Source organism: Poromitra crassiceps (assembly GCF_964638095.1).
Source record: "Poromitra crassiceps genome assembly, chromosome: 1".
Taxonomy (NCBI): Eukaryota; Metazoa; Chordata; class Actinopteri; order Beryciformes; family Melamphaidae; genus Poromitra; species Poromitra crassiceps.
Genome location: NC_139623.1, coordinates 105,762,425 through 105,775,588, shown reverse-complemented (window position 1 = coordinate 105,775,588; position 13,164 = coordinate 105,762,425). Strand labels below are relative to the sequence as shown.

At 47.2% G+C, this 13,164-nt stretch overlaps 1 protein-coding gene across 1 annotated transcript; it reads left to right on the top strand.

The window, feature by feature from the left end:
• Nucleotides 1–550: 550 nt before the first annotated feature.
• Nucleotides 551–2,617, top strand: flrt1a (fibronectin leucine rich transmembrane protein 1a; the record flags this gene model as incomplete). The annotated part of the gene is made up of 1 exon (XM_083637742.1): nucleotides 551–2,617. The coding sequence occupies one exon, from the start codon at nucleotides 551–553 to the stop codon at nucleotides 2,615–2,617; it is 2,067 nt and encodes a 688-aa protein (XP_083493868.1).
• Nucleotides 2,618–13,164: the final 10,547 nt, after the last annotated feature.

Sequence of the window (13,164 nt, the reverse complement as noted above, 5' to 3'; positions counted from 1 at the left end):
TGCATGCAGCCATCTGCTGGCAACAACTAATGGAGTTTGGGGACCTCTCAAGCATTCTAATTTAAGAGTTGAGAGTGTTCTTAAATTAAAAAATGATGTACAAGTCATAACTCAAAAAGTAGGATTACATTTGTGTCACTTCCAGAGGTTTTTCACTCTGCTTTATACCTAGAATTATGTCCAAATTCTCATTTTATATTCTTAGGTGAAACACAGATTATTGTTACTAATTTAACCTAATAATAATTAGTATTGTCTGTACCGCTCATTATTGTGCCTTGGTGCCCCTAGTATGCACATCTCCCTAATAGTACGATACATAATTGTGAAAATACTGGTAATTTAATGTAGAATGCCCTCTGCTACATCACATTTCCGAGGCCATGAAATTACCTTCGACATCTAGTCACCTGTGACCATATAGCATCTGTAGTTCGGTGGTGACTCTAATGTGTTTCTCTGTTTCTTTCCAGGGTGGAGGTTACAGGATTTCAGCTCACCGTTAGGATTTGAGGATTCAAGCCAGACGTGGAAAAGAGGAACAACAGTTATGTTCACCGTCATGGCACCTGTCAGTGTCGTTAAACTGCGGGCTTGGCTCTTGCTGCCCTTTCTTTGCTTGACACTACGTACTGACATGCTGCAGTTTGCTGCGGCCACGATACAAGGATACATTGGAGACCGGGACATAGTGTGCCCATCTGTATGCAGGTGCGACGAGGACTTTATCTACTGTAATGACCGTGGCCTGAACTCCATTCCATCACTGCCTTCTTCTGCCTCTGTCCTCTACCTTCAGAACAACCACATAAACAACCCGGGTTTGCCCACCTCCCTGGAGCACCAGCTCACTGTCCGTGTCGTCTACCTCTACGATAATGAACTCGATGAATTCCCCGTGCACCTTCCACCGTCCCTCCGCGAACTACATTTGCAGGACAACAACATCCGTACTATTCCTCGCAGCGCGCTGGCCCGGATGCCCTTGCTGGAGAAGCTTCACTTGGATGACAACTCTATCTCCACCGTCAGCATCGAGGACCAGGCCTTTGCTGACAACCCCCGGTTGCGCTTGCTCTTCCTTTCACGCAACCACCTGTCCAGTATTCCCTCAGGCCTGCCTGCCTCTCTGGAAGAGCTCCGTCTGGATGACAACCGTATCTCCACCATCCCAACCCATGCCTTCCGAGGCCTCTCCTCCCTTCGATGTCTCGTACTGGATGGGAACCTTTTGGCGAACCAGCGCATCGCAGACGACACATTCTCCCGCCTTGCCAACCTGACTGAGCTGTCTCTGGTCCGAAACTCCCTCCAGACCCCGCCCGTCAACCTGCCCACCGCCCACCTGCAGCGTCTGTCTCTGCAGGACAACGCCATCACTCATATGCCTCGTGGTTCCTTAGATGGCATGCGCAGGCTACAGAGGCTGGATTTATCTGGAAACAACCTGACCACCCTGCCTCGAGGACTTTTCAGAGACCTGGACAACCTGGGACAGTTGCTGGTACGTGGTAATCCCTGGCACTGTGGCTGCAACCTGCGCTGGCTGTACGACTGGCTGCATGCCCGCGGCAACTCCATCACGGTCAGGGGACTCACCTGCCATGGGCCCGACAGGGTGCGAGACCTGGCCTTGAAAGACCTGACCGACCAGATGGAGGAATGTGAGGTGGTGAGGACAGTAGGGAACAGAGACAGAGTGGGTGGAGCTGGAGTGATTGATAGCTCCACTACCCTCTCCCCTCCGCAGGGCTCCCTCTTCACCCTCCGCTCCAAGAGGCCCGGCATGGGGCTTCCTGACTCTGGCTTAGACTACACCCTTGGCAGCAGCGGTGTGGGGAAGAGCCTGGCCCTCAACGTGAAGCCTCTGTCTCACAATAGCATCCGTGTTACCTGGAGTGTGGCCCAGCCTAGCTCCTCCTTCAGGCTGAGCTGGCTCCGACTGGGAACCAGTAACGCCATGGGCTCCATCACTGAGACACTGGTGAGGGGGGATCGCCGAGAGTACCTGCTCACGTCGCTGCAGCCACGTTCCAGCTACATCATCTGCATGGTGCCCCTGACTGCAAGCTCAGGAAGCAAAGCAGCCACATCTGGAGACACCGACACTGATGAGGCTCTGGTGTGCGCCAAAGCCGAAACATCAGACCTCAGCCCGGTGGACGGGAACCAGAAGGAAGATGAAGGCTCACAGCAAATTACTGCAGTGCCATTGGCAGGGATCATCGGTGGGGCTACAGCCATTGTCTCTTTGGTTCTTATATTGGGCATCTTCTGTTGGTACGGGCATAGGACTGGCCATTTGTCTTCCCGTGATCACTACACTCGCAGCAGCGCCCGAAAAAGCAAGGCCTATGATGATTACATTGAGTCAGGCACCAAGAAGGACAATACCATCTTGGAGATCCGAGGTCCCGGGTTCCAGATGACACCTATGCCAGCTTGCCAGCCGCTGCAGCCAAAACCCCTACGGGAGGATTACATCATTCACACCATATTCCCCTCCAATGGCACTGGCCTGTACAAAGGTGCCAACCATGTTTCTAATGCAGGATATGGCACCAACCGAGGCTATAGAGAAGGAGGGATCCCAGATATAGACTACTGTTACACATGATGTACCAGATCCTATTCATACTGTTATTGATCAACTGTATAGATGCACAATTCCCCTTAGCATGGGCTCCTCTGAAGCACCCCTTTGTGCCTTCTTCTTCTGGTCTCCCATTCCAAATAACCTGCTGTTCACTGCACTCAAAGTGTTTGATTAACTGGCCCCGGATACCGTCGGGAAGCAGCTGTAGGAAGCAGCAGGAGCCAATGCCCCAGGTGTTCAAATGCACCTGACTGTTTCTTCACCACCTTAGTAATGGTTCTGTGTATGTTTTCTTATTTGCTCGTTCTCTGTGACATGTAAGCAAAGAATGTATCCACTCTGGAAAGCTGACATTTAGAATAGGTACAGGTATAGTTCTTTCACACGCAGGAATCACAGCAGGAAGTTTAAAAATGGAATAAGGAATGATATAGAGACAGGCATCTTAGATACTCATTTCCTGCTCACTGGCCACACAGTATGTAGTCCTATCAAGTCATTGTTCCAAATGCCTCAACTACAGTATTATTGATGTGCCCGACCAGCTATCCAAGGAAAGGGCATTGTAAAGCTGTGAATTGTTCTATTTCAAAATGACCCAATAACCACTTGTCTTAAAGTAGGCTTGTTTATTCAGTAGTTCACAGGGTGAGGACTGTATCAAGGATGGTCAGCCTTGATTATACCTCTAGTGATTATTCATTTAAGTTCAGTTTTGTGATGTTGCATCGAATGAGATGTGGCACAAGTGTGTAGATAATTACTTAGATACCCTTTGGGCTGTGTTTGAAAAATGCTTTGCTATTTTTGTCAGTGGTTTGTTTAGTAATCAAATCCTACATAGCTCTCTTTATTTTATTTTTTCCCCACTTTGCTTATGTGAAGACTTTTTTTTGTCTCTGCTAAAATCACTTTTTTTTATTTTCACCCCCAACTTTGTCGCCGTTGATGAAACACAGTGTGGATGAAGACAATGGATTTTCCATATATTCATCAAAATATGAGAAGGGAAGAAAGCATCTCGATGGCTCTCTCCAGGTTCATTTTTTTCTCGAGTGCAGCAGAGTGAATTCTTGTGTACACAGGATGAGGCTCCATCGGTTTACAGTGTCACATTTTAAAATTAGACCATACCCAAAGACTCACAGGTCAGTCCCACTGAGACAGTAGAGATGAAGCGCCATCCCCCTTTTGTGCCTGTGAAGCCTACTGATCCAATGACTTCAGTTTGTGAATTTTGGTTGTGAAAGGTGTCCTCCACGTACTTAAAGATGGCATTCACCAAGAATGGACAAAATGCTGGACAAAGATTCTATGTGGCGCCTCCTTGTGTGAAGCAGCCTATAGTGAGTGAATCTGGAAACGAGGGAGTGAACTGTGAGAGAAACTAAGAGGACTGTCGAACCGCAACACTGTTGACCTGCACTGTGGGGTCGTGGGGAAGCGAAGGTGTGTGTGTGTGTGTGTGTGTGTGTGGGTGGGTGGCAAAGGCGACCCCTCGTTGATGTTGGCTTTAGCAACATTAAAAGGCCTCCACTCATTGTACTTCTTCTATTACTTAGCAGCACTAAAATGTAGCTAGATGTATTAGCATTAAAGGAACACTCCGCCCATTTTCAACCAGCTTTATATCATTAGAACATCAGTAGTATATCAGAAAAGTGTAAACGGTTTTGAAGTCTGTCATTTAATTTGACAGTTATTGAGTGTTAAAGTGTGGACCAGTGACATCACTGGTCCACACTAACTCAAATTAATAACTCATTAACTCAAATCAACTCTCAATAACTGTCAAACTATTCATCTAGTTTGACAGTTATTGAGAGTTGATTTGAGTTAATGAGTTATTAATTTGAGTTAGTGTGGACCAGTGATGTCACTGGTCCACACTTTAACACTCAATACCTGTCAAATTAAATGACAGACTTCAAAACATTTTACACTTTTCTGATATACTACTGATGTTCTAATGATATAAAGCTGGTTGAAAATGGGCGGAGTGTTCCTTTAAGAGCAGGGATAAATATAAGGACAGGAGACGAAACATCTGAGGCACTGAGAGAGAGAAAGCGAGAGACAGCGCAGAATGGATGGCTCTGGCACGATGGACTTCGCCCATGCATAAACCTGTTTGTCATACCAGGCTTATACGCTTTGCTTTTAATAATGGCCATCAGTTGTTTACCACTGTGTTGCTTCCAAAGGGGAAACCAATCGTGCTTCCTTGACTGCTCTGTCTGCCAGAATTTTACGCTGGTGTCAGGCAATGTGTCAGTGGAGTGTATATTTTATTTTGCACCCAAAATCACGAGCTGAACAAATAACATTTTACTGGCCTGGCTAATTCTAGTTTCTTTGGGGAATGTTGAGATTATAGATATGTTATAGTTTTATCTATTCAAGACACTTACCTCCTCGTAATTTGTAGAAATAAAACCATGGCCACAGTCACAGTCAGAGTATTTTTTTGTGGTGAAATTATAGAAAAAATAATGGTGCCATAACTTTGCTTAAAATAATGATGTGAACTTGAGATGTGTGTGGAATTTGCTTTATGAATTCATCTTCAGAGGGGATCAATAAAACCTTTTGTAATCTTGTTACTCCTGCAACCTGTCATTTCACGTCATGCAAGAGGAGGAGTCATTTTTCAAATTCAGCAGAGTTTTATTTGGCGGCAGAATCATGTCCCAATAAACTAGCCAGCTGTTATTACACCTACATATTACACCTATTACACTGTTCATTTTTACTTTTTACTGTGACTTCAATGTCATTGAGAGGCATTATGGTGGAGGGCTTCTGTGTTTCTGCTCATTGGCTCTAACCAGTGCCAACTACTGGCAGCGGCAACCTGAGGCCACACCCCTGGAGTGAGATTAGTCTATACTATAAGATGGAGCTGTGCTGCCCTCAGTGACAATGTTTACATTCAGTGTGGAAATCCACAGCACCGAGGGAGCCACCCCCCCCCCCTCCCCACACACACACACACACACAAACACACACTTCCCCCACTTAAGTAATCAGCCTCTACCGGGATGACATTTCAGTCCAGTTGAAGGACTTTGCCAATGCTTCAAATGGATGCCCTTTGGCCACTTGACAATTTAGTTAAGAACAACAGCAAAGGTGTTACAATTGCAATACAAGTCTGTACAGATCACTTAATTAAAGAATGAAAGCTGCTGACTTAACACTTGGCCACGGCGGTCATTTTGACCTTTTTGAAATTTATATGTGCAATAACTGTTGAATTAAAAAATACAATGCTGGTGGTACCTGACTTTTCCTAAAAGTGTCTGTACTTTAATTTAAAATAGTTTTTATATGAATTACACAAAAGGCAAGGAAAATGTGATAATTGTTACCTAGAATGGCCATAAGTGGTAATTTTGACCTCATTGAATTTCCCAGGGTTCTAGGCCTATTTTAAGTCTATATTTTCACATTTTGGTGTTGCTTTGTCTTTTTAAAAGATATCTTAACACAATAAATGCATTAATCTCTCAATTGGGTATTTATCATGAGCGACTATAGAGTTTGGAATCTAGAGGTCAAAACAACAGCTTACGGCCATTCTAATAGTTCTGGCCCTTCTTTAAACTTGTTAAAATGCACATTTTGGTTTTATTTTCTCTTTTTAAAAGATATCTTAACACAAATGCATTAATCTCTCAATTGGGTGTTTATGAAAAATGTGTTGGACAAAACAGATTGACCCTCTGGTGTGTGTATATGACAGTGGTGCTGTCACAATTTGATATTTAACACCTACTGCATTAGGCTACCCATTCACATAAAATAAATGCAATATACACATGGCATGGCATGGCAAAAGGCAAAAATATTTGTCAATTATATTATTACAAACTGTAGACATAGAAACAGCTATTCAAACAAAGTTTGCTTGTAAACAGTGCTGATTGGCTTTAAATGTTGTGTCCATGTGCAGTCCCAAATTAACCACAGTAATTTTGTGTTTGTCAGAGGAAACCTTATGAGGTCTGAATATTGGAATTACTGGGTTCTGGACTGGAACTCCAGATAATCGCAACCACTAACTGAGAACTTGTTGCTTGCCTGGTAAGCTGGACAGCTCAGCCCATAGCGGGACCAGGTACTAAACCTGGGCGGCTGTGGCTCAGGAGGTAGAGCGCGTCGTCCACTAACCAGAAAGTCGGCGGTTAGATCCTCATCATCACAGATTGCCAACAGAAAACATTCACTACACTCACAAGGCGGTATCAGAACACAATGTTTATCCGGTCACAGTCCACAGGCTGATGGATACACAGAGACATACAACTGTACTGGAGGCTCTGGTGCAAACTCCACAGATCATCCCAAAAGAGTGTGAACTCAGTTTTGAGGAAGCTTGAGGAGGAGTAGTACTTGAGGAGGAGTACTTGGCTTCACCAGGACGTCACAAGAGAGAAAGATCCTGGGCATCAACAAGTGCATGCAGCCCGTAAAGACTAAGAGGAATTTTCTTCCTCTTAACTGGTGGTTGATCCCTAACTATAGAGAGGCAAAGTGAACGTCACTTCCTGCTTCGGCACTGTACCAGAGATTTTTGTGTGCCATTTGTGCCATAGACATTTCGTAAAATGCTTATAAAAAGAGTTTTACTTGGTCAAAGCTATATTTAGAATCTGGAGAGACCATAGAACATTTCACTCTGAAAAAAACAACAGAAAAAATATTTTCTTTATACCCACATTTTTTTTTTTATGTTTTTGTCTGAGTGAAATGTTATGTGGTCTCCTGTTTCTAAATATATCTGAACCGTTTGGTTTGAACATGTCAAACTATTTTTATAAGCATTTTACGAAATGTCGATGGGAAAATAAATGCCGGATGAAAATCTCTGGTACGGTGCTGAAGCAGGAAGTGATGTTCCACTTTGGCTCTCTATACTGTTATTCCCGAGCAGCTTCTCCCCTCACAAACCTAACCAAAGATCCACTCCCCTAGTCCCATTCATTGTGGTTTGGAAAGGCAGAGAAGACAGTCCAAGGTCTCAGCGATATCCTCTGTGTACAGTCTGTCCCTGTTCCCCTGAGCTTCCCTTGGGAGATGATTGTACAAACAGATACTTGAGACAGAGGAGAATATGAGGACTCTAAAACAACACAAGATGAACATCCAGTAGTTTACATCAACTGGAACCTGATTATAATAGACCCAGATTATGTCACTGGAGAAAGGGATAGGTAATGACATTGGGACTGTTGGCACTGGAACTCCTCAAACATTACCTTTTGGCTTGACATACGCTTTTTGGCAGACCATGCACCCCTCGCCTTGCTATCAAACAAATGGCGGAAAAGGACCTCAAGGATACTGTCTTCTGGAATTATAGACTGTTGGACTGGACTTGCCTTCAGGTGAGCCCTCATCACTGACTGTGCACTTGTTGATTGACAGGTAAACCAGATCATGTCCTGGTCCAGGGAGGGACCAAAAAAAGACGTCAAGCATTGAGTTTCAAAGGGAGCCATGGCTTTTTGTTTCTGTTGTTTGCCAAGTCTCTGTTTATTTTTTGTTTTTTAAATAGCCAAGAGCTATATCTCTTGCCTCTCTTATTACAGCCCACCTCTGCTGTACCTCTCTGTCCCAAGGTCTCCTGCTGTACCTCTCTGTCCCAAGGTCTCCTGCTCTACCTTTCTGTCCCACGGTCTCCTGCTCTACCTCTCTGTCCCAATGTCTCCTGCTCTACCTCTCTGTCCCAAGGTCTCCTGCTGTACCTCTCTGTCCCAATGTCTCCTGCTCTACCTCTCTGTCCCAAGGTCTCCTGCTGTACCTCTCTGTCCCACAGTCTCCTGCTGTACCTCTCTGTCCCACGGTCTCCTGCTGTATCTCTCTGTCCCAATGTCTCCTGCTGTATCTCTCTGTCCCACGGTCTCCTGCTGTATCTCTCTGTCCCAAGGTCTCCTGCTCTACCTCTCTGTCCCAAGGTCTCCTGCTGTACCTCTCTGTCCCAAGGTCTCCTGCTGTACCTCTCTGTCCCAAGGTCTCCTGCTGTACCTCTCTGTCCCAAGGTCTCCTGCTCTACCTCTCTGTCCCAAGGTCTCCTGCTCTACCTTTCTGTCCCACGGTCTCCTGCTGTACCTCTCTGTCCCACGGTCTCAAAGCTAGTCAATGAAAAATATTCTCAGAGATGCTCTCTAGCTCCTTTCTGCTCATGAAAATGATTTTTTCTTTGATTTGCTACTATTGTGACTTGAAAAAGGGAGAGTTGCGTGTGCTGCTGGATGGTATAAGTCCTGGTTGCATCAGGGAAGTGATAGGCACTTCACACCACCATCACTGCAGAGGTTGCTTCAGTTTTCATATTAACAGAGGCTCTCAGAGATCAGATTTCAATAGATTTCTTCCAAAGTTAGATTTATTACAGCACTATCTAGCCTAACATCTGTATGAAGTGTGTTATCTATTCCAAAGTGGTAGTAATCACCGTGATGTGATTCAAATTACTGAGATGGTACTCTAGACTGAAATAAAATTACATTTTGTAAACAAATTTAGTCTGGATGTTTTACAGTTCTAGCTGTAGAATATCACTGACATGATTGTTCCGGACGGGCTCAAGTAATAAACACATTCGCAAGGCTTAAATCAATAATACTAATGCCATCAAATATTTCTGTAGAGACCACCTGCTGGGTTTTACTCCTACAGGTTGGACCTCCTGCACTCAGTAGACACATAATCACATTGGCAGTGTTTTGGTAGAATGAATACCCCTCTCTCTGTGTTCAATCTTGCCCCGGCTGCACAATAATGGAGAGCACGAATGGAGTGAGCTGTTGAGATCTGACACTCGACACTCTTTGCAGAGATTTCAAGGAGAAATGGTGCTCATCAGTGTTATCATTAGATCGTCATTAACATCAGACACTGACATTCACAGAAGGCCCACAGCCACACTGGCACGTGATTTTGCTGCGTGCCAAGCAGAGCCGAAGATCAGTTTTCAGCCAACACATGGGTTTTCAAACAGGATTATGTGATTCTGTTTCAAACTTTAAAAAGGGGGGGAGCCTACTTGACTGTTAGCAGGAGAACATAATCTGTTATTTTTGTCTATAGTCAAGTCAAGTCAAGTTTATTTATATAGCCCTAATTCACAGCATGTCTCAGAGGGCTTCACAGAAAGTATGTCTAGCTAGTTCTAGCTGACACAACAGTAACAAGAATATACAGAATAAAGATAACATTTGAACAATTGATAATATAGAAAATATAGGAATGAGGGGAGAGCAGAGGAGAGAGCAGGAGAAGGGAAAAGAGCAGGGGGAATGTGAGAGAGTGATGGGGTGGGGAGGGAATGGGAGATGCTGGAGGGTATAGGAGGTGGGGAAGGAGCAAGAGGAGAGAGCAGGAGAGGGGAAGGGAGGGGAGGTGTGGGGGAGAAGAGAGCAGGGGGAGGGAGGAGGTGGGGAGAGAATGAGCAATATAGACGGAGGAGAGGGGGGAGGTGGGGAGAAAATAGGAAATGTGGAGGAGGAGAGAACAGAGAAGGAGAGATGAGGGTGCAGGGGAGGGAGAGCCAGGGTAGAGAAGCAGGGGGAGTGTGAGGGAGGGAGGAGGCGGGGAGAAAACGGGAAACGCGGAGGAGGAGGGAACAGAGAAGGAGAGACGCAGGGGGAAATGCGGAGGAGGAGAGAACAGAGAAGGAGAGGTGGGAGGGTGCAGGGGAGGGAGTGCAGGGGGAATGTGAGAGAGGGGAGAGGACAGAGAGGACGAGAGAACAGAGAAGGAGAGGTGGGAGGGTGCAGGGGAGGGAGAGCAGGGGGAACGCGAGAGGAGGAAGCGGGGGAGGGAACAGACCTCTCTGCTCCCTCCTCCCCCACATCCCCCCCCCCCCCCCCCCCCAGAGAGGACAGAGAGGAGGAGAGAACAGAGAAGGAGAGGTGGGCGGGTGCAGGGGAAGGAGTGCAAGGGGAATGTGAGAGAGGGGAGAGGACAGAGAGGAGGAGAGAACAGAGAAGGAGAGGTGGGAGGGTGCAGGGGAGGGAGAGCAGGGGGAACGCGGGAGGAGGAGGTGGGGGAGGGAACAGACCTCTCCGCCCCCTCCACCCCCACATCCCCCCCCCCCCAGAGAGGACAGAGAGGAGGAGAGAACAGAGAAGGAGAGGTGGGAGGGTGCAGGGGGAATGTGAGAGAGGGGAGAGGACAGAGAGGAGGAGAGAACAGAGAAGGAGAGGTGGGAGGGTGCAGGGGAGGGAGAGCAGGGGGAACGCGAGAGGAGGAGGCGGGGGAGGGAACAGACCTCTCTGAGAGGACAGAGAGGAGGAGAGAACAGAGAAGGAGAGGTGGGAGGGTGCAGGGGAGGGAGAGCAGGGGGAACGCGAGAGGAGGAGGCGGGGGAGGGAACAGACCTCTCCGCCCCCTCCTCCCCCACACCCCCCCCCCCCCCAGAGAGGACAGAGAAGGAGAGGTGGGAGGGTGCAGGGGGAGGAGTGCAGGGGGAATGTGAGAGAGGGGAGAGGACAGAGAGGAGGAGGGAACAGAGAAGGAGGGGCGGGAGGGTGCAGGGGAAGGAGAGCAGGGGGAATGTGAGAGAGGGGAGAGGACAGAGAGGAGGAGAGAACAGAGTGGGAGGGTGCAGGGGAAAGAGAGCAGGGGGAATGTGAGAGAGGGGAGAGGACAGAGAGGAGGAGAGAACAGAGAAGGAGAGGTGGGAGGGTGCAGGGGAAGGAGAGCAGGGGGAATGTGAGAGAGGGGAGAGGACAGAGAGAACAGAGAAGGAGAGGTGCAGGAAGTGGTAGGGGTTCGGGAAAATAGGGGAGAAGAGGAGAAGGAGCAGAGGGGGGGAGAAGGAGGAGAGAGCAGGAGAAGGGAGGGGGGGGTGGGATGTGGGGGAGGAAAGAGCATGGAAAGAGAGGAGGTGGGGGGGGGAGTGGGAAGTGTGGGAGAGGGGGGAACAGGAAGGGGGAAGAAGGGAAAGGAGCGGGGGAAAGAGAAAGAGAGGGGGGGGGGGGAAGATCAGACAACTGACTACTCTAAGCATTAACCAGAGCTAACTGGGACATAGTATCTAGCTAATCTACAGCCTAATCTGGCCTATCCTACTCTGCTCTAGTCTGATCTTTGCCTGAACACTATAACAGGTCAGCCTTAGGCTGTAGCTAATCTATCGCCTACCTAAACTGTTCTAAACCAACCGGCAGCCCTCGACCAGTGATGAAGAGCACCGATGCCCCCCGCCCCGGCCCCCCCCCCCCCCCACATAAGGCGTGGGAGAGAAGGCCGGGCCGGGACACAGCGGCGTCCCCACACCCCCAGTGAACGCAAGAAAACCTTTCCACCATATGGATTGCCTCAGTGACTTGGCTGAGGAGGAACCTTGTGAGGGGGCCCAGCAATGGTCGCCCGGGTAAACCCACCCCCCACGCGACCCACTCCCAGACCCGCCCCCAGCTAGTGACTGGGAACTGAGAGAGCAGGCCACGCGGGGGGCGGGCCCACCCAGGCAGTGGACCCAGCAATGGACCCCCATCTGGGGACTCCCCTCCGAGACAGGCCGAGAGATGCCGGGCTAAACCATGTACAGAGTTTTCCGGTAATGAAACCCTGTAAATGGTTTATTATGGAAATAAAATTTACAAAAGAACATAAAATTGAAAATGTAAAAATGTCTATAATGTCTGTGTCTTTGTAGTGGAGCAGATTAAAGGAAAACCGTTTACGGTTATGTGGAAAGAAGCAGGGTTAGGGTTAGAATGGCAGCCATTTTGACATTTATGTGGAATAAATTTGGCTTTTATGAATTATGGTTAAAATTATGGTTAAAATTATGGTTTGATAGCAAGATCATTCAAATTGGACAATTCTACACAAAGTTGCCCCCAAAATAGTATTTACGGGTGGAAATGGCAGCCACAATTGGAAAAATTGTGGCTAATCCACCTTATTTCTGGCTGCCATGATATGCGTTTTTCTTCCGGTGTGATCCTCTCAGCCTTGTTGCCGACAGCTTGACACCCGTCTGGGCGAACGTAGCAAATCTCTAATCAGGTCCAGCTTGGCAAAAATCTCGTCGATAATTATTCCTTTAAGAGTCATCATGTGCATCATGTGTAATTGCCTACTGTGGCTAATGTTAGCGGCTAGCTAGCTAAGTTACATTGCAGTAAAACGCCACTGAATGACCACATTGATATAACTTTTAACCATTTCGAGTAACACTGTTTCCATACGGATCACCAGCATTAGTTTGTTGTTTATATCCATAACGTGGCTATATTTGTCACGTTCTCTATCTAACTCTGATACACTGAAAATACTGGGAGGCGGGCCACAGAATCTCTGTCGATGATTTGATTTGACAGTTCTGGGCACTGGCGTTGGCGTTGGCCAATCCTGGTGTGTTCCACCCCCAAATCGATTGTGTTCTGGCACAAAGCGAGTGGGTTCCACGACAAAACACGCTCGAGCCAACTACGTTATCTGGAGCAGCGCAGTAAATACAATATTCCTGGAATGCGAGTTTAACAGTTACATGTCCTCAAATTAAGACATTACCATTTGTTTTATTTTGTATGTTACATACTTATTGG